Source organism: Podarcis filfolensis, assembly GCF_964270895.1.
Source record: "Podarcis filfolensis genome assembly, chromosome: 6".
Taxonomy (NCBI): domain Eukaryota; kingdom Metazoa; phylum Chordata; class Lepidosauria; order Squamata; family Lacertidae; genus Podarcis; species Podarcis filfolensis.
The window spans coordinates 26,130,570-26,156,981 of record NC_139609.1 but is presented as its reverse complement, the minus strand read 5'-3'; the positions used below and the strand labels follow the sequence as shown (position 1 = coordinate 26,156,981).

Sequence of the window (26,412 nt, the reverse complement as noted above, 5' to 3'; positions counted from 1 at the left end):
AACCTTGCATGTATTAACCAGCTTATTTTGCTGAGGATCAGTGGTGGATTTTTTAAGTATCTTTCAAGTAATAATGAAAGATAGGAATTGTCTTGATGTGGATTCTGTGGAATGAGAAGGAAATTGGGAAGGAAATTACATTATCTTGTGGGGTTCCCTCTCCCCTTGTATGTAATTGATTTAGGAACAGAGGGTGCCATTACAGGAAGGTTTTGCAGCTACAACATTACTCCTATAGCGAGACCATTTTGCTACGGGGAGGACTTAAAATCTGCCTAAACTAATCACAACATTTCAGTCTTCAAAATAAGGTTGACATGATTGAAAATGGATTTAAAACTTGTATGTCTGAGTAACATGTGGCTACATTTTGTGTGGGTAATGCTACACACATTGTTCAGATGAAATGCTGAAAGCTTTGTCTCTAAGCTTCCACATTCCTTCTAACATGATGCTGCTGCTGTTTTCCTACTTGTGCAGAACTACTACGGAGCTGCCAGAATGATCTTTTCTGACAACCCGCTTGGGCTGACGTGCGGGATGGTGTGTCCAACTTCAGACCTCTGCGTGGGTGGATGCAATTTATATGCCACCGAGGAGGGACCAATTAATATTGGCGGACTGCAGCAATTTGCTACAGAGGTAAGTGAAGATGTGTAGAGTTCAGATTTTTTTGTTTGATTGTTTAATAATGAGTTTTGATTCCACATCTTGTTGGCAACCAGACTAAGTCAAATGTAGTAGTTCTCCGCCCACTTCTTTGTGTTGAATAAAAGAATGTACAAAGAGTTAGATGTAATCCATAAATACTTTTTGGTTATAAAGCAGGGTTGGGGAACATTTGTTTTGAGTGTGGAAGAACAGGCTCTCTCTGCCTTGTGCCATTGGTAGGTCAGGAGCAAAATTGTCTCTCTTTCTGCCACCTCCTTCTCTCCCCTTTGCCTAGCAGTGGAGGCCGGTCCGTTACGGCAAATGAGGCATTGCTCCACCAGCCTCTCTCTGCCCTCAGCCAGTCCCCATCTGACTGTCCTCTTATTTACAACAAGTTCAGAGGGTGTCTTATGGGGGCAAGACAATAATTAACTGCTGCCTATTATTATTATTAAGGGACGCGGGTGGTGCTGTGGGTTAAACCACAGAGCCTAGGACTTGCTGATCAGAAGGTCGGCGGTTCGAATCCCCGCGACGGGGTGAGCTCCAGTTGCTTGGTCCCTGCTCCTGCCAACCTAGCACTTCGAAAGCACATCAAAGTGCAAGTAGATAAATAGGTACTGCTCTGGCGGGAAGGTAAGCGGCATTTTTGTGCGCTGCTCTGGTTTGCCAGAAGCGGCTCAGTGATGCTGGCCACAGGACCCGGAAGCTGTACGCCGGCTCCCTCAGCCACTAAAGCGAGATGAGTGCCGCAACCCCAGAGTCGGTCGCGACTGGTCAGGGGTCCCTTTACCATTATTATTATTATTATTATTATTATTATTATTATTATTATTACTATTACACTGATCTGACTGGGTCACCCCAGCCACTCTGAGCGGCTCCCAACACAATGCAACATCAAACACTAAAAAACTTCCCTGAACAAGGCTGCCTTCATATGTCTTTTCAGAATCACATAACTGTTGGTCTGTTTGACATCTGATGGGAGGGCCGAAAAGGTCCTCTGCCTGGTAGCTTCACTTCTCACAATGAGGGAACCACCAGAAGGCGCTCAGACCTGCATTTCAGTGCCCTGGCTGAACAATGTGGGTGGAGGTTTACGGGGCCGAAGCCATTTAGGGCTTTAAAGGTCAGCACCAACACTTTGACTTGTGCTCAGAAATGTCCTGGGAGCCAATGCAAGTCTTTCAGGACTGGTGTTATGTGGTCCCAGTGGCCGCTCCCAGTCACCAGTCTAGCTGCCGCATTCTGGATTAGTTGTAGTTTCCAAGTCACCCTCAAAGGTCGCCTTTCATTGGCTCCAGATCTGCCTGTCATTGGGCTCCTCGGATGCTCTACCACTAAGCTGTGGCCCTTCTCTTACCAGAGAACTGATTGCTTACAGAGAGTTCCCTCCCAATCTTCCTTCCATCTCTCCATCCATGTCAGCTACACTCCACCCAGCCCATGTTTTGCCCTTGGTCTCATTCTGTGCTCCATGCTCCCTCAACCTGCGTGGGGACCAAAGGCAGTGTGTGGCCCTTAGGATGCGGGTTGCCACCCATGAAGCACAGCTGTATGATATAGGACAATCGCTGCACAGACACGGTGCCAAATAGGAATTTATTATTTATTGTTTTTATCCAGTCTTTTAGCCCTATACATGCCCCCTGCCCCAGTGACTCACATTTAAAAAGTAGAGTTGGAGCCATACTAAGCAAGCTGAACTTAGCTCCCATCACATTATTGCACCTACTAGAGGCCCAGTTATTAGCCAGATGGTCTTTTCATGGGCAACTTGAAGGGCAGGAGGAAAGCAGCTATACAAACTACACAAGCTTTATCCACTGGACCATTGGAACACTTGCTCAGCCTCACACTAGTTTTGGAGATTCCCCCTTCCCTGCCATATTGACTCTATCTTTTCAGGCTAATTTGGAAAGTTGCTTGCTTGCTTGCTATGAATTGGGACACCTCTGAAGATACCGTAACCCAATTTCGCATGATGATTCCTGAGATATTGGTATCATGTTTTCTGCCTGTGCTTGCATACAGTTGCGTGCCATTTTGAATCAATATGGTGGATGGAATCTTTCAAAACTGCACTGGTCTTTTTGGTTTCTTGGGATTTTTGAGCAACGCCAGGTATGAGGTTGCCAGCATATTAGAAACTTGTTTTGAACAGCTTTATGTGATTTCATTGTTGTAAGACACCCTGCCCTCCCCGCTTGGCGAACAAGGGCAGGGTGTCAGTGTGAAACAATAAATAAATAATCACTAAAGATTGGTCTGTTCACCTTGACTTACTGGGCAGCTCCATTGCCACTTGGCAAATCATCCTTTATATTCAGCCATGGTCTAAAGTTTGAATTGCAGTGTAGCCCTGTTCTGATCCCACGTGAAGTGTGAGAGAGTGGGCACAAGTGCAGTAGCTCTGCCCACCTACCCCTCCAGTAAGAGGTGAATTTAGGGGAGCATGACTGGTTCAGTCACACTGGGCGTAGAGTCTCAGGGGTGTCACGGGGGGCACTGCAACTATGATGTAGAATGGAAGGTGAGAAGCAGGGGGCGCCAAATTTTCATGTTGCAGAGGACGCTGCTGAAATTTGAGACCTCAAAGTCCGCCACTGCTCCAGTTACAAAAATGATGCGCCTTAAAATAGAGATATATATTAAAAAATTGGCTAAGATTTTGGCAGCTAATCATTTGAACTTTGCTCTGTAGCTATTCATACCTGAAGTACACTCTAAAAATGAATGTAACATGCTCTTCTTAAAAATACTTAATGGAAAAAGATTTGAATCACGGTTCCTTTTGCCCCAGATGGTAGAATAAACTGGGCCGAACACATTACGAGTTCATTCACCTCAGTTCTTCAGCTTTAGATAATGCAGTTTTCTCTTCCTGCATGGTGTTCTATGGGCAGGCGTTCCTTTGAATAAATAGCCCATTGCTACACTCTACCTGTAGCTTACCTGCAACTCTTCCTGCAAGGAAAGCTGGCAAATGAGATGTTTAGTTTCCTGTTGGAGCAGTCATCTTTTTGACCACCTCTTTGTGACAGGCAACTGGCTTTGGACTTCCCAAGGAGAGGCCAGGAGGACTATTGAAAGAATGTGCTTGCAAGTTTTGTTGAGCACAGTGAATGTCTGATCCTTTACTAATAGTGGATGTTTTTGGCTTGCCACAGAAAGAGAACCATTCCAGTTTGCTTTTTCTTCTTTAAAAATACGCACATTTGCGGCTCGCGTAAAAGAAATAGATTAAACTCTTGTCAAATGTGTGAGTGATATAATACTGAATTATTACTGTTTTTAAAACCAAATGTGAGCAATATCTGTTAAACCTTGATTTGTGTCTCCTTTTAGCCTTAATGCTTTGATTAATAGGGAAGAATTATGCCTTGATAGATTTTGCTAAATATCCACCATTCTTCTTCAAAAATCTTTAGAAATCTATTAAAAATGCTGTGCGCTGGCACAATGATTGATATTAAAACTGGCATAGGATGAATAGCTCTGAATGGTTTTCATCACAGCATTTTAAGTTTATTTAAAGTGATCTATTGGTATCAAGGGTTCTAATACAGTTGAGCAATGTGGTAGTTCTGCATAATTTAAAATTTATTGAAATATGTATGCACACAAATATATACTTAGAATATATACACTCATTTTATACCCAGATCATGCTCATAAATGTTGCAAACTTTAGGTTTCCCCCCCTCAAGTTTGGCAGTGGTTTTTAATGACTATTTCATATATTATAGAAATGATAAGGAACAATAATCTGTCATATTCATAATGCATTTTGGGGGTAATATTCCACTTGCATTCCAAGCATGCAAGATTGAATAATTTCTTGTTATCTTCAGCAGACGAAATCTATCAGAATTAACATGTTCGGCTTCTACTGTAGCCATAAACTGCACTGACAAATGCATGTCAGAAGGAGAGGCTGAGCAGCAGCAAAAGGACAGGCGGAAATCAAGAGGTGGACCTCAAAGTGTTGTGAGCTAACTTTTCAGAAAGAAGCTTAAGTATCAGAGCCCCCAAATATTTTGAATACAATTACTCTTCTTTTTCAGGGGCAACTGAAACTTATTCCACAAGCCTCTAAAGAAAAGCAGCCTGCAGACAGAATAGCTCATGTAGGAACATTTCTGGGCTATCTAGTCAAGCACACTTTCCCAGAGACGATGACTATGATGGACATCTGAACAAAGCAGGAAGACCTTTAATTCCCTTAGGGGGAAAGGTCTGTCATGGAAGCCAGTGTGATGTAGTGGTTAGATTGTTGGGCTGAGACCTGGGAGACCAGGGTTTAAATTCCTACTCAGCCATGAAGTTCACAGGGTGGCCTTAGGCCAGTCACTGCCTCTCAGCCTAACCTATCTCACATGGTTGGTGTGGGGATTAAATGAAGAAGGGGAGAACCATGAGTTTAGAGAAGAAGGTGGGATGAAAATAAAACATAAATGAAATGAACTCCATCCCAGATCTCCTTGAGAGAGAATAACATGAAACATTTTGAGCAGCAGAGATGGCTTTCAATTTTCATCCCTAGGGCTCCATGGAAACATATACAGTGGTACCTCTGGTTACGTACTTAATTCATTCCGGGGGTCTGTTCTTAACCTGAAACTGTTCTTAACCTGAAGCACCCCTTTAGCTAATGGGGCCTCCTGCTGCTGCCACGCCGCCAGAGCCCAATTTCTGTTCTCATCCTGAAGCAAAGCTCTTAACCCGATGTACTATTTCTTTGTTAGCGGAGTGTGTAACCTGAAGCGTATGTAACCCAAGGTACCACTGTATGAGGTTTCTCACTGAGATTGTGATGTGGAGAGGCCTCCCTGATTGACGATTTGGGCACCAACACGAGAGGCACTGTGGTCTAAACCACAGAGCCTAGGGCTTGCTGATCGGAAGGTCGGCAGTTCGAATCCCCGCAACGGGGTGAGCTCCCATTGCTCAGTTCCAGCTCCTGCCAACCTAGCAGTTCGAAAGCACATCAAAGTGCAAGTAGATAAATAGGTACCGCTCCTGCGGGAAGGTAAACGACATTTCCATGAGCTGCTCTGGTTTTCCAGAAGCGGCTTAGTCATGCTGGCCACATGACCCGGAAGCTGTACGCCAGCTCCCTCGGCCAATAAAGCGAGATGAGCGCCGCAACCTCAGAGTCGTCTGCGACTGGACCCTAACAGTCAGGAGTCACTTTACCTTTACCTTTTATCCATAATTCACTGCAGTGGGTATGTGTGGAGAAGTGTTGAATGTGTCCTGGTCCGTGCAGGGTGACATTGAGTCCCAACAGGTCTTCACAGGCAAGGGTTCCTTGGTGGACTTGAAGAAAGGCTTCTATGGATGTGCTAAGTTTGGCAACCACTGGGTTGTAATATTTACTTCCAAGAAGCTATTTTGCAGTGCGCTCTTCATTTTTTAGGTTCACCTCCATGTTTGCTTCTTAGCAAAGGTATGAGAGCAGTGACAGGGAGGGCATACGTAAGCAATTAGGGAATTGTCTCCTGCCTTGGTAGTTCAAAGTGCCTGTTGTGCTTCTGCCTCAAATATTTGTGCAGCCTTCCCTAAGTATTCGGGTAGGATACCTGCCTAAGTGCTTAAACTGTGCTGTTATAAAGCAATTAAGCTGGGTTAATCCCTTTGTCTTCCATGTGGCACTTTAAATGGTTTGTGGTCCTTGCCTTTTTGTGCATTGCAAGATTTACAGCCCAATTGAAAACATACTGTGCCAGCAGATTAAGTGCATAGGGTGGGAGACTTATTGACTGGCTGTGCCAGTAACGCAGCACAAAACAAGACATCACGCTGGCTTTGCAGGTAGATAAGTGCAAATGGTCAGCATCAAGGTGCCACAAACGCAAATTGTTTTTGCCGATTAGCATCTTGTATTTCTGGCATTTGCCGGGCATTGTTTAAATTGTCCCATGAGTCTTAAAAAGGCAAGCAAGATCCTTGAACCTCCCCTGGTAGGATAGCCTGTGCAGATGGATAGCCTGTGCAGATGTTTTAGCATTCTGTTGTCTATCTGCTGCCCTAGCTGGTTCTTTCATACCAGGCCCAAGCGCAATTCCACCTGGAGTGCATCGCTGTGTAAATGGTAGGAATCGTGTTCCTTTCTATAATGCTGCACTTCTCCAATAGGTCTTCCTAATTTGATGACCTTCAGATGTTGAAGACCTCAACTTCCATCATCTCTGACTATTAACCGTGATAGCTGGGACTGAACAGAATTATACTCTGAAACATTGGGGGTGGGCGGGCACCACTTTGGAGAATACTGATTTAGAAGATAGTGAAAATGTATATCTGTTTATAGGGTCTGTACTATTAAAATCATTTATAAATAATTATGAAAGAGCACCCCACACTTCTTCACAGCGTGGAACACTGACTGAGCATCATAGATGGTCAGCATAGGTATTTTATTTTTAAACCCTATATTGTACTGTTATTGAGAGCCATATGCACGAGAAGGCAAAATTAAAAGCAAAGCACTCAACCTTGAATTTTTAGAATTTCTTGCATGGCTGCATGATTTCTCAACCACTACATTGCAGTCATGCTCAACTTTTCTTCATTTAAAATTACAATTGACTAGACTCTTGGTTTGGTCTACTTCTGTCAAATAAATGCTTCTGGTCCTGGGCTTTTGGGGCTGGGCGTGTGTGGAATCTAATAACCGTGACATCTATGTGGTTCTTTTATAAGCTCTATATTATTTATTCACCTGGACTGGAATTAGAAGTGCATTCTAAATAAGTAGAATTCACTTCCATGAAACCTGTTTTAGGTTGCAAGTAAGTATCATAGCTTGCCCCAGCTATCATTGCTTTTGACCGTCCCGCTCCCCCCATATCTTCCATCATGCGATCCAACAGATAAAAGTGAGGCAGCTGGCAAGTAAATCTCAAACTCTCTGCAGTTGTCAAGGATGCTTCCCAGCCAAAGGAATGCACACAGAGATAGTTAATTCTTTATTGTCAACGATAACACAATCACTTCTACATCTCTGGATACCTGTGCACACCAATCTAGTGTCTAGGCAGCTAATCCCAGGTCTGTGGTCTATGGAGCAGTTGCAGCAACAGGTGATCATTCCCCTTCCACCAGTTTATGTATCCTCCCCTGACAGGTTGGGCACCTGGAACCAAAGACTGCGCCTGCGTGGCAACTTCCTCTGCTCCTCCCATTTCAATCCCCTCCTGGTTCTGGGGACAGTGGTTCAGGAGAGGGTGGCATAGTATCGAGCCCTTCACTTGCCTGACCTGCCTCTTCTTCTTATCCATCTTGTGTTCCACCCTCCAGCTCTGAAGCTTCTCCAGCTTCTGACTCCTGGCTGGAACAGTCGCCCACAGATCAGTGACCCCCTCTCCTGAGTCAGACTCCAGGCCCCTTTCTCCCGGTGCACAAACATCAGTGTCCTGCCAGTCCCTGGCAGCAGTTGTCTGTGATTGGCAGTCTTTGGAATACATTCCCTAAGGATAGTTTGCAACTTCAGTGTTCACTGTGCGATGAGCTTCCTTGATACTTAACACTGAGAATTGCCATTTTCCAAACCTGGTTTGGAAACAACAGCAAGTACCAACAGTAGAAGAATGGTGACAGAAGGTAATGGAATATGCAGAAATAGCTAGATTAACGGGGAAAATTCGACAACAGGGCGATGAAACATTTCAAAAAGAATGGGGAAAAAATATGTCGTACATAGGAAGGATAAGGTGAAATAGTGAAACCAGTAGAACTGAAATAAACCTCATAATGTGAAATACAAAGAAAATTTCTGGATAAAGAAAATAACAAAAAGTAAAATGTGCAATGTGATTAATGTAACCAATGGTAGTTGTAAATGAATATAGACAGACAATAAGAATTGTATATACAGGAGGATTTATTTGACTATAGACACTCTATTGACAAATACGAAAGAAGGACAATAATATACAAAATAGATGAAGACAATACGCAAAAGTTAGATGTGATATAAAAGGCCAGAAGAGGGAAGGATGGAAGTCGGCTCTGGGGAGCAGGTGTAAATGTGAAATGTAATATAATATGTATATATGGAGTGTGCTAATGAAAACCAATAAAGAATATTATGAGAATTGCCATTTTCACATATGATGACAAACTCTACGAATGGACATTTTTCAAACAAGTTAACTGTTGGGGCTTGAGGAGAAGGGTGTTGTCTTCTGTACTCATTAACTACTTTAATGCATTTCCTTTTCAGGTATTCAGAGCAATGAATATTCCTCAGAGTAGAAGTCCATCCTTGCCACCACCAGAAGAAATGCCGGAAGCCTACCATGCCAAGATAGCTCTTCTTGGAGCAGGGCCTGCAAGCATCAGCTGTGCCACCTTTCTGGCTCGATTGGGCTACTCAAACATCACCATATTTGAAAAGGAAGGCTATGTTGGTGGCTTAAGGTAGATTTGAATTAAATTTGGAAATTATTATTATTTATTTATTTATTTATTCATTTATTCATCCCCCGCCCACTCTGGGCGGCTTCCAACAAAATATTAAAATACAGTAATGCATCAAACATTAAAAGCTTCCCTAAACAAGGCTGCCTTCAGATGTCTTCCAAAAGTCTGGTAGTTGTTGTTGTCTTTGACATCTGGTAGGAGGGCGTTCCACAGGGCGGGTGCCACTACTGAGAAGGCCCTCTGCCTGGTTCCCTGTAACTTGGCTTCTCGCACTGAGGGAACCGCCAGAAGGCCCTCGGCACTGGACCTCAGTGTCCGGGTTGAATGATGGGGGTGGAGACGCTCCTTCAGATATACTGGACCGAGGCCGTTTAGGGCTTTAAAGGTCAGCCCCAACACTTTGAATTGTGCTTGGAATTATATAAAGTATAATTAAATTTGGAAATAAAGCATTCTGAACACCATGTTTTCATCATTCAACTACAACAATTTGAAGTTTTTTTGGGGGGGGGACATGGTTTTTGGCAAAATATACATTCAAAGTATCAAATCTCCTCACCCGCTAAAATGTCCCACTTCATCTTTTTATTGTAAATAATATACTTTTATTCAGTACGTTGAAGAACTGAAGCCAAATACGGATAGCATTTGGGGAGGGAATTTGATGTTCAGTCTTTCACTTCTAACTTTTTTAGCCTTTGCTTAGTAGCAACACTGAAAACAGAATCAGACCGTTCATTTTAATAAATTAATTTCATGTGCGTTCTTACACAGTCATATAGCTATAGATTTCTACCATACAGTCGTACCTTGGATCCCGAACATCTTGGTACTCGGATGTTTTGGCTCCCGAACGCCACAAATCCGGAAGTGAGTGTTCTGGTTTGTGAAAGTTCTTTGGAACTTGAACATCTGATGAGGCTTCTGCGGCTTCCGATTGGCTGCAGGAGCTTCATGAAGCCAATTGGAAGCCACGCTTTGGTTTCTGAACATTTTGGAAGTCAAACGGACTTCCGGAACAGATTCCGTTCGACTTCCAGGGTACAACTGTAGAGCTATAGATTTCTAGGCAATTTACGAAGTTAAAAGCCTCAAGGAAAGGAACAGCATGAACATAAAGCTTAAAAGCATAAAAGTGGCCAATAAATTATTAGGAAGGGCCATAGAATGTTGGGTAGTTACACAGCAGAGACCCTCTTACACTTCTTAGCAATTTCCTCAATAGTTTGATGCCACATATTCAAGGTAGTAGGCTTAAGCAATCTACAGTACATTTTATCGTAATGCTGCCTGTGAGAGGATAAAACTTTCAGCCATTTTGTGTTTGGTTTTTGGTTGAAAGACTTGGATTGTTAAATGGTTGCTTGCTTGCTTTAAAGGCTCCCTTGCACAGGAGGGTCAAAAGTTTACAGGGAGGTTAACAGTGTAAGAGAGTGCTTTGTACAATGGGCTTGTCGTTCACAGGCAGATCCAAGGTTCATACTAAGAACCTAGCAGTTAAGGAAAATCAGAAGCTTTAAAAGGAGAATAGTCACCTTGTTGATTGGCGAAAGGTTTTGGAGGGGAAGTGAAAATTCAGTATATAAATCAAGCTAGAAACGAGCATTTGTGGAGTCAGCAAGTTGAAGGGCTGGAGTTAAAAGAGACTACAAGAGAGGGAAAAGGACTAAAGCAAATTTGAAATACTACTAGAAAGTTCTAAATAGCACTATTGGTTGCTGCAGAAAAAAGAAACCAGGAGAGAACTATGGAGGGGCACAGGAGCTGAACTGAGATATACAAGCTGACATGTATTGGCTTGGTCTAGAAGAGGGATACCTGGACACGGGTAGTGCTGTGGTCTAAAACACTGAGCCTCCTGGACTTGCTGATCAGAAGGTCAGCAGTTCGAATCCCCACGACGGGGTGAGCTCCCGTTGCTCTGTCCCAGCTCCTGCCAACCTAGCATTTTGAAAGCCCGCCACTGCATGTAGATAAATAGGTACTGCTGCGGCGGGAAGGTAAACGGCATTTCATGGTGTTCTGTTGCACCAGAAGTGGTTTAGTCATGCTGGCCACATGACCCGGAAAGCTGTCTGAGGACAAACGCCGGCTCCCTCGGCCTGGAACTGAGATGAGCACCACAACCCCATAGTCGCCTTTGACTGGACATAACCGTCCAGGGATCCTTTACCTTTACCTTTTTTACCTGGGTATGTTCATCTCTGTTTTTGTTTTGGGGGCTTGTGAATAACTGCTGGTGAAGGAAAGGAAATATTCTATTAACACAGATACCTGCAGGTCACACTTTCTGAACACAATGTGATCCCAGGAAATCATTTGTTAGGTGATTGTTCCCATAATGAGCCAATGTTTCCCATTGTTTCCTATGGGAACATTTCTAATCCATGATCACTCTCCCCACTCCCACCATGGTTTTCCTAAAATGACTGCAGCCAACAAGCAAATGAGAGACAAAAGAAAAACTTATATGTTCGATCTCTCCTGATCTTTTGATTTGGCTGATCTTTCTCTCGCCCAACCGGATTTTCTCTGTGGTTTCTTCTGGAAATTGGCTGCCATTGACCAGCAAAGCACAAACAAGGAAGTGTTTAGATATGTGTATCAGCTGTGTGTTTAGTGAGGTTTCTGCATAATCCTATATGTTTGGATAAGTGAAATTATGCCTAGTGAGCATTTGGAAAGTGGAACCTGTGTGTATTATGGAAACAGGAAAGAAGGTAAAGGGGAGGACAAGGAACTGTTTGCAATCTTGATCCCAGGTTGGGTGAAACTCATGTGCCAGTTACTTCTTAGCAAATGAATTGGGGCGGGGGGAGACTAGATAACATTTCCAATCTATTCAGGAGCATTACGGTAAACTTCTGCCCTTACCCTTTGAAAATTGCTGAGGTATTTATATTCAAAAATATACAACTGTTAGTGACCTGCATTAGACCCAATCTGAACCCGATCTCTGTGCCTGACTGGAGATTTGTGATTACCCTTTTTTCCTTACATATTCAATTTTAGCAAGTCTTTGTATAATATTTTTGGTTTAAATGGGCATATTTTGCTTTTAGGTAAAAGATAAATATAAACTTCATTTGCCTATACAATATTTACTTATTCTAAGTGGCGTTTTTTATATAGCATGCCATATAATTTTTCAGCATGCCTTATTTTTTTACATGGGTTCAAATATTTTTCTTGAGTTTATACCACAGGTGCCAGCATGGGTATCTGCTGTCTGTTCATTAGATTAGCCGTGCTTTCGCAAGTTTTAAGATGCACTTCCTACTTTGTGTTTAGATGCTTTAAGTATGCCCTGTCTGTCTCTCTGTGCTTGTGTGTTTAAATGTTTAATATTCCAGGATGCCTTCTCTTTTGTAAAACAGCTGGGAAATGTTTCATCAGCTCTATTCTATTTGTTCTCTCTAGTACATCTGAAATCCCCCAGTTCCGGCTGCCATATGATGTAGTACATTTCGAAACTGAGCTTATGAAAGACCTCGGAGTGAAGGTAATGAAAAATATAAACTGCTTTGGTATAGCTCGCAGGAAAAAAAGGGAGCCGAGCTCTGCCAAAGATTAACAGCAAAATGTCATGCACATTAGTGAAGAACAATTAAAAGCTACACCAGGCAGAGGGTGGAAGATGCTTTCTCTTGCTCAGGGCATTTGTCTGTCTGCTGTCTGAATGCCACTAGTTTGGAAAAGGGCAATCAATAGTTCTCATCTGGCTTGCCTGCATGTGATTAATTGTCTGTAAGAAACAAATACCTAAATTGCTTTAGGGGTTCAGTGTAGCTATTGGAAGGTTTTGATTTCTTTAATCACGTCGTGGTGTTGCTGTTTCCAGCCCCCTCTTCCTCCTTTTATGCAAGTTAAATATTAGTTAAAAAACATTAATCCGTGACACTTTCCATTTTATTACAATGTGTACAGATATCATCTCGGGGGGAAGACCTGTCTCTTACAGTAACTAAGTGGAACATTAATAATACATTTTTTTTGGGGGGGGAAACCCTGCATGATTGTTAAACTTCCTTGAAAAGACTCGCCTATTCGTGTTTTGTGGTATATATTTTTAAATTGATTATCATACTTAATGTTGTCCATGTACATATGTGATCATTTGCACGGAGCTAATATCAGGATAATAAAACTATTAAGTATATGCTGGCACACTGTTAAGATGCAATACTTCCAAAGCCTTTCATTTTCCCTGATATTATCGTGGTCCTTAATGAGTATGATGGAGAGATCTCTTTCAGTTCTTTGCATATCCACCGCACAGAACTCTTTCCTCGGCAAAATCAGAGTAATTGCGGTGCTCTCAGATGAAGAATGCAATATTGTCTTGAGCACTGGAAGTTATTTATGCATGTAATTCTTTTTCTAAGAATAATTTGGGTTTTTGAAAGTTACAGAACTAGGCTTAAAGAATACTAAATCCCACCACCCCAAGTGTGTGTGTGTAATCCACATCATTGTATGATAAATTAGAATGATTTATGTTTTGTTCCCAGTGAATATAAAGTATCTGTTTGAGGAGGATTGCAACTGTGCTTTGGTTATCATTTCATAATTATGAGTTATACAACGTCTTTTAAATGAACAGAGGGGGAAAAGATGATTTTTAACATGTACTCAACCAAGAATTAAGGGTCTTGGATATATACCTTCAGCTTCCATATTAGCAAAGATCTCCCATTCACTTCAATGTTGCGGACGGCTCAACACATGCAGTGTATGTATGTGCTTGTGCTGCTGTCCCCAGCTTGGATGGGAATAAAGCTTTTATTTATTTTTAACCTGTTTCTTAAAATATTTTTTCACAAAAGCAAACCAGGTGGTAAGACACAGAGTCACTGGCAGGAGGATATATCCTTCTGGTTGGCGGTCCAGGGTCTTCTTAGAATTTCAGTGTGCAGTAGGTGTCTCAGTAAAATCATTACACATTCTCCCTCAAATACAAATATTTGCTAATCAAAACAACCCACACCTTTTCCTAAGAATATAACGAGAGCTCTGTGTCCAGCCTCTCGTTTTCTCCAGTGCCCAAGTAGATACTCATAGATAGTCCACAAGCAGGCCATATAGTCCTCATGAATAGTAGGTGTTAGCCATCTCCTCCACCAATTTGTCTAATCCACTTTTAAAGCCACCAAAATTGGTGGCCATCTTGTAATAGCAAATTCCATATTTTATCTGTGCATTCCATTCTTATTACAGATACATCCTTCTAAATCCTAAAGTCCACCTTGGTGCTGACTTTTCTTTATGCCCTTTCTCACCATGTTCCAATAAGCAACTTCAAACATTGCTTAAGAGAACCATGACAGTAATGGACATTAACAAGTGGAACAAGTTGCATGTAGTTTAGAAATGCATGAGCAGAGGAGAAAGCAGTATAAGGGCACGGAGTGACTCAAAGTTCAGCAAGACCTCATGCTCTGATTACTGGCGGTCCTTTTATTTTTGAGACTAAGTGATATAGCATGGTAAAATACTACATTAAAAAAGCACAGTACTAAAGTTGGTACCAGGGCAGCTTTTGTGAGGATGTCATAAATGGGGCACAGCACTCTTGATGCTGCTTGCCTAACCTCAGATGCCAGCGCCACCTGAAGGAGGGCCTTCAAAGTTACCTCAGTACCTAGGCCAGTTTATACAGGAGCAAAGGTGTCCGGTGAAGGCTGAGGAGGAGAGCTGGGGCAGGCCACAATTTATTCCCTCCTGAGAGTGGGCCCAAGTGGCTCCCAAGTGGCTCCCAATACGTTTCCAAGCACAATTCAAAGTGTTGGTGCTAACCTTTAAAGCCGTAAACGGCCTTGGCCCAGTATATCTGAAGGAGTGTCTCCATTCCCATTGTTCAGCCCGGACACTGAGGTCCAGCTCCAATGGCCTTCTGGTGGTTCCATCACTGCAAGAAGTGAAGCTACAGGGAAGCAGGCAGAGGGCCTTCTTGGTAGTGGCACCCACCCTGTGGAACGCCCTCCCATCAGATGTCAAGGAAATAAACAACTATCGGACTTTTAGAAGACATCTGAAGGCAGCCCTGTTTAGGGAAGTTTTTAATGTTTGATCTTTTATTCTGTTTTTAATATTCTATTGGGAGCCGCCCAGAGTGGCTGGGGAAACCCAGCAGATGGGCGTGGTATAAATTATTATTATTATTATTATTATTATTATTATTATTATTATTATTATGCCTATTGGCCAGTTGGGGCCACCCACAGAGAACGCTTGCCCAAGACCTGCTGGCATTGGACAGTTGCCAGCAGCTGGGTTATCTGGCCCTGCCAATCGTCAGATCACTGGCATGGCCTGCAGCTTAGCCGCAACACTGCCCACCATAGAAAGTGAGCAGGTTTCTTCACACACCACTCAGGTAAGCACCAGCACTTTGAATTGCATTTAGAAGTGGGCTTAAAGAACCAGCAAAAGTATTTAATCAGTTTCTGCTATATGTTCGCAGTCTTGGCTCAGATATAAGTCTAGGGTCAACAACATTAAGAAAAAAAAAAGTCCTTTGGCCTTTAGTGGAATTTTATATTTTCTTAAAATGATTGATTGAATGACCGGGACAAAGCTTCTGAATGTCTTGAGCTTAAAAGTGACTGATAAAGTGATGATGAGCTTCCTAATATTATCTTTCAGATAATTTGCGGCAGAGGGCTTTCGGCAGAAGGATTGACGCTCCCTGCCTTGAAGGAAGATGATTACAAAGCAATCTTTATTGGAATTGGTAGGGATTCATCATTCTTCCTCTGTACTTGGTTTTACTGGAAGCATTGTATGTATGATTAATGCTGTAATAAACGGGCCGTGTTCCTGTGTCTCAGCAAAAGACCTTTAAACACTAATCTCACGAAGTGGTACCGTTAGCATGTGAGGAGCTTTCACCATCCTCTAACTAGTTTTAATGCAACCTTCTCTGGTACCGACCACTTTCCCCAATATATAATTATGCCGATTACCTACATGAAATATTTCTCTGGGGCTGTGGAAGTATGAAACGGTGTTGGCTTTGGCAATGGCTGCTGTGTTATATTAGGGACAGAGTTAATAAAACCTGAATCAATATGTTCTAGTACAATTATCACATTCCTAAGGAGCACTTTATTTAATAGATGTCACTAATTTAGTCAAGATCTCAATATGATCATTAAGTAACAAAATCCTTAGGGGACTTATTTATGCTAAATTAATGTCAGCAGATTGCAGGATCAACATTATCTTTAAAAACACACACACACACACACACACACACACACACACACACACACAGGGAACATACTGTTTTTTTCAGTTGCCCTTCCCTTAATGTTTACTACGGTGAGTGAGTCGATAGTAATATACATAATTAAAAAACCACAATAATTGTAATTTTAAGGGCTGTACACTATTATTTTTGTGGGCTCTGTTCTGCCTGCCCATGTGCTTTTCAAGCTTCTGGTTCAAGACTTTAGCTCTGTCTGCAGATAGAGAAAGCAGAGATTAAGCATTTGGTAAACTAGTTAGTTGGATTCAACAGACTAAAGGTGATTTGGCAGTATTTTTTTAAGGGTATAACCCAATTATTACATTTGCACCCATGTTAAAGCCTTTGATCTAGTGCAGGCATAAGCAAACTCAGCCCTCCAGATGTTTTGGGACTACAACTCCCACCATCCCTGACCATTGGTCCTGTTAGCAAGGGATGATGGGAGTTGTAGTTCCAAAACATCTGGAGGGCCAAGTTTGCCTGTGCCTGATCTAGTGGATATCTCTACTTGTGGAAGAACAGGGAAGGCAGTTTTTGCCAATTCCTTTCAGTTCCCACAACCTGCTCCAAAGACTTGAGGGACCCTCCTGAACGGGGTGGAAGAAGATATGAGGAGCTTCAGGGGCAAGGGTGAATCTGCAAAAATGCCTTCCCTTTTTTTTCTATTAGTGAAAGTGTCTGCTGGATCAAAAGCCTTTCCACGAATGCAAAGGCACCCAATGGATCCCATCCATTATTCTTAATATTGTGCTTATGAATGCAGATCTCAGGTATTATCTGAAAGAGGCATTTTCCCTGCACAGGAATAACTTCTGCGGCAATGCTAGCTATAACACTTGTATGCATCATTTAAAAACAAAGTATGCTGTTTTTATGCACGTTCTGTGCAAATTTGTTGAATTGAAACTGGAACTGGAACTCATAGGGTTATAACTGTGCAAAAGTTATAATATGTCATGGGGATACATCATGTCCCTGCATTGTACCTCCTGCAAATTCCATGCACCTGTCATTAAGACAAGGTAGAAGGAATCTCCCAAAACCATCATGACAAAAGCATCATTAATTGACTACCTAGAAAGAGAGAGCAGGGCTGTTTTGACGTTAATGACTCACATGTCTACGTACATTGAAATTTGATGATGATGATGGTGATGGTGCTGATGATGGTGATGGTGATGATGATGATTTTATTATTTATACCCCACCCATCTGGCTTGGTTTCCCCATTTGGAATCATCCATTCACTTCCAATATTCACCATACATAGAAAACAATGCCCAGATCAAGAGATCCATGGTTATCTTACATGTGGCTATCTTTCACTATCATTCAAATAGCTGTTGGATCTTCCAGTTTGGTTAGCCATTATTATTATTATTATTATTATTATTATTATTATTATTATACCGCCCTATACCCAGGGGTCTCAGGGCGGTTCACAGAATAAAATCAGGTTATAAAACCACAAAATAAAAATAAAAACAACAACCCAATAGCCCCACCACCACCACCAAAAAACAACAACACATTTTAACAGGGCATAGGATGTGAACCAAAGGCCTGGTTAAAAAGGAATGTTTTTGCCCGGCGACTAAAGGTGTATAACGAAGGAGCCAGGCGAACTTCCCTGGGGAGAGCATTCCACAGACAGGGGGCCCTGCAGAGAAGGCCCCTTCTTGTGTTGCCACCCTCCGAACCTCTTGAGGAGGAGGCACATGAAGAAGGGCCTCAGATTATGATTTCAGGGTCTGGGTAGTTTCATACGAAAAGAGGCAGTCCTTGAAGTATTGTGGTCCTGCGCCGGTTAAGGCTTTATAGGTCAAAACCAGCACTTTGAATACATGCAGTGAGCAGACTGAAGAAGAAATAGGAAGAAAGCATAAATACTGAAGTTCCTCTGATCTTAGCAGATGTTGAGGTATATGGGCAACATCACAGACACACATTTTCTATACTCCAAAATTGCTTCTTTTCCTTGAAGGTGGCCTAGATGTCAACCTTAGGAACAATAAGTGTTACTAGAAATTAGGGGCAATAAGCAATAACCTCTCTGGTTATGCTTTTCATTTTCTTAAAAATATATATTTAGCATACTTCACCAAGACCCCCTTTTTTTTGGGCTGTCTCGATATGCTACAAAAAAATTGCCCGGCATTTAAACAATGGCTTTCCAAGTGGAATGCATGTTTATCTGCTAAAAAATTGTGAATGTACAACCAAATCCCTCCCCAGCATACGCTCAGCAAATTGAGTATGCAGAGCCAAGAGTGGTATGAGACTTAATGCTCTTTATTGATCTAGACGTTGCCTAAGTGAACATAATAAGAAACAAGTTGCCCAACTGTTCTTTTTTCCTTGTTATTGATTACAAGAGTGGTAATTCTTAGTACAGCAACAACTGTTGTTCTCCATCTGGGTATTCAGTATAATAAGCTTTCCAGGTTTGTTCTCTCATGTGATTATACTACAGGCCATTGTGATTTATATAATCCTAAATCCTCTCATTGTTTGAGACCTTCCACGCGTAGGAATTTCCATGGGGTCATATTTCTTGATAATTGTACATGAGGCAACGTGCCAGGTTACCGTCCCTCTTGATTTAATCCATCTGACAAACCATGTACCCTTCATTCTTCATCCCACCCTTTGCTCAGGGAGGGGGGGAAATCCCAGAAGTTAGGTGGGAATACATAAAGAGCTTTGGTTGTCTCTGTAACCGTGAGCTAGGCTAAACTATCAGCAATCTTTCCTCTGTTCTGAGATTACTCGGCTAGGCACAGCTGGGATTTTGTGAGGTGTACAGACAAGAAATAATGTCTGCGAGGGGAAGAGAGAAATCAAGAGCTCCTTTCCTTTTGACCTGCTGTGTTAATACTGATCTCATAGTGGAATGTACATAAGAAGTTGCCTTATACTCTGTCAAACCATTGAACCCACCTCTCCTATTATTGTCTCCTCTGAATGACAGCAACTCTCCGGAGATTCAGGAAGAAGTTCTTTCCCCGGTTCCACTACCCGAATTTTATACATGCAAAACAGGTGGTTTCTCTCTGAGCTATAGCTGTTCTCACTCACGTTGCCTTTATGATGAATCCATTCCATGATCATAGCCTGCATTTAAGACTGCCTTGAGTAGCTGCCATTCTTTTACATTTGCAAAACAGCAGTTGTTTTCACTAGTGAAAATGGGGTGACTGTGGTGAGAATAATGGATTGAACTGATGAATTTCCCAGTTTGAATTTCCCTGGCATCAATTCCTGCCCCCCATAGTTGGCATTAATGAGGACTTCTGTCCAGTTAGGTATGAAAGTGCATTGTGGACAGGTTCCTGCAGCAACAAAATATACTTATCCAATTATTCTTAAAAAAAAAATCCAAACAAACCAAAGGTCTGAGACCAGAATTAAGGTGACTCAACCTCCAAAAAGTCAGGAAATGGGAAACAAAGGTTGATACTTTAACAGTTGCATTAAGTGAGCCGTTGTGGTGTTGTGCTATGCTATAAATGTTTCATGCTTACAACTTCTGTTCCATGCACCTTCACTTTTACATGGTCTCAAATCCACATGGGGAGGATGGAATGCCTGTGGCCAGCAAGGTTGTTGTCCTAGTCCTTTGTTGCATTATGAAACATGTGAGCTTTATTGCTAGAGGAATCCTATTGTGAGTTTGTCCATGCCTCTTTGTTGCTTACTCCAGTTGCTGCCAGTGTGATTGGTACAGCCACTACGCATGTGTTTCCTAGTACTAGTGTGATTGATGATGGTGCTGGTAATGAAAAATATCACAGCAAGTTTTGAAGACAACCCACCAGTTTCATAGAGTTGAAAGGCAACAAGAAAGGGTGTATCTTGGCAGTGTAGAGGTGGTGAATTGTACCGATTTTGAGGAGCAATGTGTAGCTTAGTTGTTTATATTCCAGTGCCATTGCAGAGCACTTGCCTCGTCCCCTATTCCATATATCTTGGCACTGAAAGGATGCAATTTGAAGCAAAGCATTGGTGTACTGTAAGAAGATGCTTAAACCGAAATTCTTTCCAACTGCAGTGCCATACAGCCCAGCCTAATGTATCCCACCAAACATTTCAGGTTCCAAACCAACCCCAGATGTCTTGCAGCATGGTTGCTGGTTGAAAGTAAATGCCACCTTCAGCACCGATTGTGTTGCAGTTCCAGATCCAGAACAAGAGACTTGGGACAATCCTGCCATTCCTTCTTACTGAAGTGTCCCACTAAAAGCCTGTTCTGGAGTGGGCCAGCATAAGGGTGGCCAGTGGTGCTAGAAGGATTATTTTCAAAACCAAAATCCCTCTTGGGGTGAGAACGAGCTTGCAGATGCAATAATGGAAAGGCCAGGATTATGACATGTGAGCTGCAAACGATTCTGTCCTGTATGTACCACTACCATGGTAAAAAATAATTCTGGAAATCTGGAAGCAGGGAAAGAAGTGAGTGCATGATTTTCATCATTTTAGTGCGTGTGAGGGATGTGTGTGTGAGGAGTGAGTGAGAGAGGCAGACAATATATGCAGACTCTGTGTGAGAGAGCTTCCTGTATTCTATATATGTGTGCTTGTGTAAGGGAGTTTGTGGGATAGCCACAAACATCCCCTTTTGCTTTGAACACACTTGCTATAGCATGTGACCATTGGACGATTGGTCTACAGTGAATGCTTAGGTTATTATTGACATAAAGGATATGTTAAGATGACCAGAGAGTGATTTGCTGTGAACAGCCGTTTGCTCCAGGGTAGTTTTCATGCCCTTGGACATGAAAGTGGTTGACCACAGAGTGCTGGAAATTGACAATGTATGGAAATTTAACTGCAGCTGTGTGGGTGGGTAAGCCTGGTTTTCTCTTCCCAGTGTTTTCATTTACCTTTCCCCTGCTTTCTCCCTCTCTCTCATTCCATTTGGACCCTATCCTCAAATCTGCAGCTGCTTTCTTTCATTGGGATACATTTTTTCTTATATTCATTTACACTGGAGAGTGAAATAGAGGTGATGGTTGTGTTGGTTGTTGATGTCACCATGGTCCAGGCAAATGAGATCCCAAACACAGGGAGCTGATTTTTCTACCAGCTGGAGATCACAACTGCTTTTTCCTTTTGCAAACTTGTTTTCCATTGTGTTGGGGGTGTTTCAGTTGTCAGAAGGTCAGAATTCCCACCAACCCTCATCTCATATAATGGGCATTGCTCTATGTGGTGAGACATTCACATCCAATAGTGTGTAGTGGGCAGTCCTTATTCTCTCTCTGGAAAAACAGGTGCCATGAAGTTGGTATAGTAACTGTCACACTTTTTAACCAAAAGAGAGAGAGGTGTCTGTACTCAACATGATATTGTTGCAGTAAGCACCACACTTTTTAACAATATTCCCTGAAAAAAGCACTGCTAGTGGGAAACTTTATTCATCCCACTATTAAGAACTGAACAAAATCCTCAATTGTTTGCTGCTTGTAGTGGCTTTCTGTGCAGATAAAGCCACTACAGGAAATTTTTGTAGCTGTCACCAGGTAACAACTATACAATGTGCCCTGGCACTACCTGCTTTAAGGAATCACCTGCTTTTAATCTTTGTTAGCCTAAAAGCTTCTGTTATGATTAATCACACCTAATTGGTGTTTTTAAACAAGCAAATGCTGGAACCTAAAATATATGGCTTGGAGACCCTGATTTCAAAACGACATTTGTAGGCATTCACTCTTAGCTACATGTGTCTTGTGTGTAATTGCCGTCACTTTCATTATCAGTTATTAAAGGAAAATGCCACAAACTTTAGAAATTAATCAATAAGGTAGGGTGTGTGTGTGTGTATGAGTGAAATACAACAATCAGTGATAATAAATGCCATGGGAGGCGCAGAACCTAGTTAAAATAACATCACTCCTCACATACCCCAGAAATAATCAATTACAGCTAGCTCCTTCATTTCTATAATTAATTTTGAATTCCAGTTGGTTTTCCTTCCTTCCCTCCTTCCTTCCTTCGTTCTTCAGACACAGAAGGACCATTGTGCTGCCTGAAGCCCAGTGTGTCTATATTTCAAAATGATTGATTGTGGGAGACATTGGCATTGAACTACATTGGGATGATTTCCTTTACTTAAAAGCAGAAATATTTTCCTGTTTTTTTAAACACACAAACTCACACATACACACACACTCCGCTAATTGGCCAATTAAACTTCCCAGAAACTTTTATTCTGCTTAAACATCAAAGCTTTCCCTTGAGCATTTCTAGATTGACCAGGACTCTCCCTTAATTGTTCAGCTTTGCAGGGAAATGAGATACTGATGGGGGCAGGCCATTCTGAGCTGTGCCACCATAGCTATGTATTTCTTTCACAGAAGACCACAGGCCAGCTTTGCAGCTGATTAGATGACAGACACAATACTTATATCCACAATAACAACAACTAGATGGGCATTTCATGGAGTTCCTGGCTGCTCACTTTTTCTTAAAAAAAATAATGGCTTTGCAGTTGTTTTCATAAATTATCTTCTTTTGTGGGTCACCATAAGCCCTATCCGCGTGCTACTCATGTACACATAAGTGTGTAGAGAGTATACATGTTTTCTACACATTTTTCACTCAGGGAACTTCACCTCAAAATGGAAGCTCAAATTTCAAAGGACACCTGTGTTTCAGTTCCCATTTTGTTTCCACAAGTGCAACTCAGGTTATGTAAAGTGTAAAGGGACCCCTGACCATTAGGTCCAGTCGTGGCCGACTCTGGGGTTGCGGCACTCATCTCGCTTTACTGGCCAAGGGAGCTTCCGGGTCATGTGGCCAGCACGACTAAGCCGCTTCTGGCGAACCAGAGCAGCGCACGGAAACGCCGTTTACCTTCCTGCCGGAGTGGTACCTATTTATCTACTTGCACTTTGATGTGCTTTCGAACTGCTAGGTTGGCAGGAGCAGGGACCGAGCAACGGGAGCTCACCTCGTCGTGGGGATTCGAATCGTGACCTTCTGATCAGCAAGTCCTAGGCTCTGTGGTTTAACCCACAGTGCCAGCCGAGTCCCCGCAACTCAGGTTACATTTGCATTAAAATATGAACCAAATGGCTCTCCCGTCTTTATGCAAAACAAAGGTAACTGTGGGTGTTAACACTTCAGAATTAATCTATGTCAGTCGAAGTAGGAAGAAGTTAATACCATTCATTTAAATTCGGTTACCTGGAGGTCTGAGGAGAGCAATGAGGTAGCAGTTCCTCTTGGGATAATGCAGTCAAAACTGTGACTCCGCAAAGAGACTGTTAACTCGTTCCATTTCTCTTGTTCTGTAGAACTTGCACGGCCGCAACCATTCTGTGCTAGCGGTTTTTATCAGAGCCGCATTCCTGCAGCACTTGACTATTGCAAAAGGCCACCGAAGAGGAAGCATGGAGCAGAGCTGGAAAGGGGCTAAGGGCAATAAAGAAAGCCAGGCTGATGAATATTCTGAGTGAGTTTCAGGAGCTCCTTTTGCCTACAGAAGTGCTGGAATTCTCGTTGCTCGAGTCATTCACAGCTTAAGTCTTTGTAGGAATGGTTACATTTGCAGGGGGGGAATGCAGTTATCGGGCAGCTTTTTGCAACTCTAAATTGTGAGATGCTTTCATGGGGGTTCGGCTGGCTTTGTCGGGCCCATTATTTCTTCCCTCTGTATATAGCTGTGATGTTGCTATAGCACCTGTTACTCCTTTCTTAGCTGCCTAGAGGTCTTGTGTGGCAGTGAATCCTATTGTGTCCTAGGTAGCCCTTTTTAAATGAATGCACAGACAACATTCTCCCCCTTCCCTCCTGCTCAAATGCTATATAATTTTCCGTAGCTGAAGGTTACAGAACTATATCGGAAAGAGCAAATCAAACCATTCATGGAAAGATCCTCTCTGTAATTGCATTTGTTCAGCGCTAATTAACATACCATTGGAAACAATAGTGTCATCAGATAATCTCATTGATCGTTACCAAATTGGGCAGCAAAAGAGAAATTAAAAGTCTGAGCATTGGTGCACTTTATTTTATTTTTTTTATGTCGCAAGATTGATTTATTCCCTTATCCCTAAAAAGTAAGTAATCACCTAGTGCCAATTATTATCTTCTGATTAACTATGCAGTGCCACCTGGTGTGCAGATGGGAAGAATATTACATATCAAGGGCTCTGTTCACACCCACCCACATGCATTAAAAACCTATGTGACAAAAAGTGAACAGATGTTCATTTTGCTTGTGATGCAGAAAGAAATTGTGCCTCTTGCTCCTGATTAATAAACTAAATTTGGAAGATATTTTCTGCATATGGACTTCTTCTCTTTTTTTTGACCAGAGGCCAGCACAAGTATTTTAGGAATACATATACACACATAATTTCTAATGCCAATTTTGTCGTCTCATTATTACTGTACATTCCAGCCTCCACCATCCCTTCTAAACCTCCCTACTGAGTTTCTCACCTCCCATAAGGAGAGTGGGAGGGTAGGATCATCTGAAGCATTTTTCACATCTTCTCTGCCCAATATGGCTACATTTTCTGCTAAATAAATAAATAAATAAGATCGAGAAAGAAAGAGGAAGCGATGGCTACATTCTGCAGGAGGCACTAGTTGAGATTCTCCAGGAAGAGAGAGATCTCTGAGCAATAATATGAGGAGCATGCAGAATGGGGGGCCACTGTGCATCTGTGCTCTTTTCATGGCAATCTTGCTTTATTTTCCTGCCAAACTGATTAATCAATAGATTGCACTAAAGCATTTTCTTTTAAAGCAACAACAAAGCTTTTGTTTGGGCAGCATTTTAACCCTAGATTCCCTCCCCCCATTTAAATTAAGCATGGAGAATTTGGTTTGAAGTGTACATGTGACTAGATCCGTCTGCTAAAAGTTCCAACACTGAGATGTTGAGCTGGTTCAGACTTAACACAAAACCAGTCTTCTGTAACTGGTGCTCTCCGGATGTGTAGGACTCCAACTCTCATCAGCCTCAAACAGCATGGCCAGTGGTCAGGGATGATGGGAGTTGTGGTCTGAAACATTGTTTCATGCTATGTGTATGAACTATAATAATAAACAGTGAAACTTCTTTCTACTACAGTGGTACCTTGGGTTACATACACTTCAGGTTACATACGTTTCAGGTTACAGACTCCGCTAACCCAGAAATAGTACCTCGGGTTAAGAACTTTGCTTCAGGATGAGAACAGAAATTATGCTATGGCAGCAGTAGGAGGCCCCATTAGCTAAAGTGGTGCTTCAGGTGAAGAACAGTTTTGGGTTAAGAACGGACCTCTGGAACGAATTAAGTACTTCACCCGAGGTACCACTGTACATGCATCCCTTCCCTTCCCTTCTCCCATGCAGTTCGCAGAAGGACCTCTACAGCATTTCATTTCAGTTTCAAAGCTACTTTGTGCTACATACACGTCAGATATTGCCATTTCACAAAGTTCTGTTTTGTTATTTGGGTTATATGGATAAAATCTACTAAAAACTTTAATAAAATAGATTTTAATTTTTAAAAAAGAACATTGGTCAATTTCTGAGCAAGCCAACTTCAAAACATGGATTATGTGTGCTGTGAAGTTAGTTTTCTTAACTAACTAGAAGGGAGGCAGGTTTGGTTTGTTGTATATTGTGCCTGTAGCACTAATCTATATTTTAGCATTGCTTCTGAACTGGGCCTCTTTGGAGGCCAAGGGAGAGAAGGCAAAGCCCCATGATCAAGCTAAACAATGAGGATGCAGGTGAAAGTCTTTGATCTGGAGCATTTTGAAAGATGACAGTGATTCGGCCTGGATGGAAGACTGTCCATTAACATAATTGTTGTGTTTCATTTCTGTCTGTAAAATGCATGCAGTGTACCAGCAGAAAGGAGAAGTGTTGTCTTGAATTGGGACTAGACAACAAAATTCTTAATGCGGCAAGTTCTGGGGTATCTTTGCAGAAGGAATTATGATTTCTGTTTTTTGTGACAAATCATGGAGATGTTTCATTTTTCTTAGGAGTTCTGTCACATACATAGGTCAATGAAGTTTTTCACACCTAGGATAAGAAGGATTAGCACCCTTTCATGGAGTGGAGAGACT

General features: G+C 42.1%; 1 protein-coding gene across 6 annotated transcripts in view; it reads left to right on the top strand.

The window, feature by feature from the left end:
* Window positions 1-26,412, top strand: part of DPYD (dihydropyrimidine dehydrogenase) — a 512,239-nt gene that overhangs the window by 160,727 nt on the left and 325,100 nt on the right. For 5 of the 6 annotated variants that reach the window (XM_083620602.1, XM_083620600.1, XM_083620599.1 and 2 more), the window contains exons 5-8: window positions 481-642; window positions 8,885-9,081; window positions 12,505-12,586; window positions 15,730-15,817. In XM_083620602.1, the coding sequence (XP_083476728.1) occupies window positions 481-642; window positions 8,885-9,081; window positions 12,505-12,586; window positions 15,730-15,817 (529 nt within the window). The remainder of the gene's footprint in view (window positions 1-480; window positions 643-8,884; window positions 9,082-12,504; window positions 12,587-15,729; window positions 15,818-26,412) is intronic. The other variant, XM_083620601.1, reaches the window with a different exon arrangement.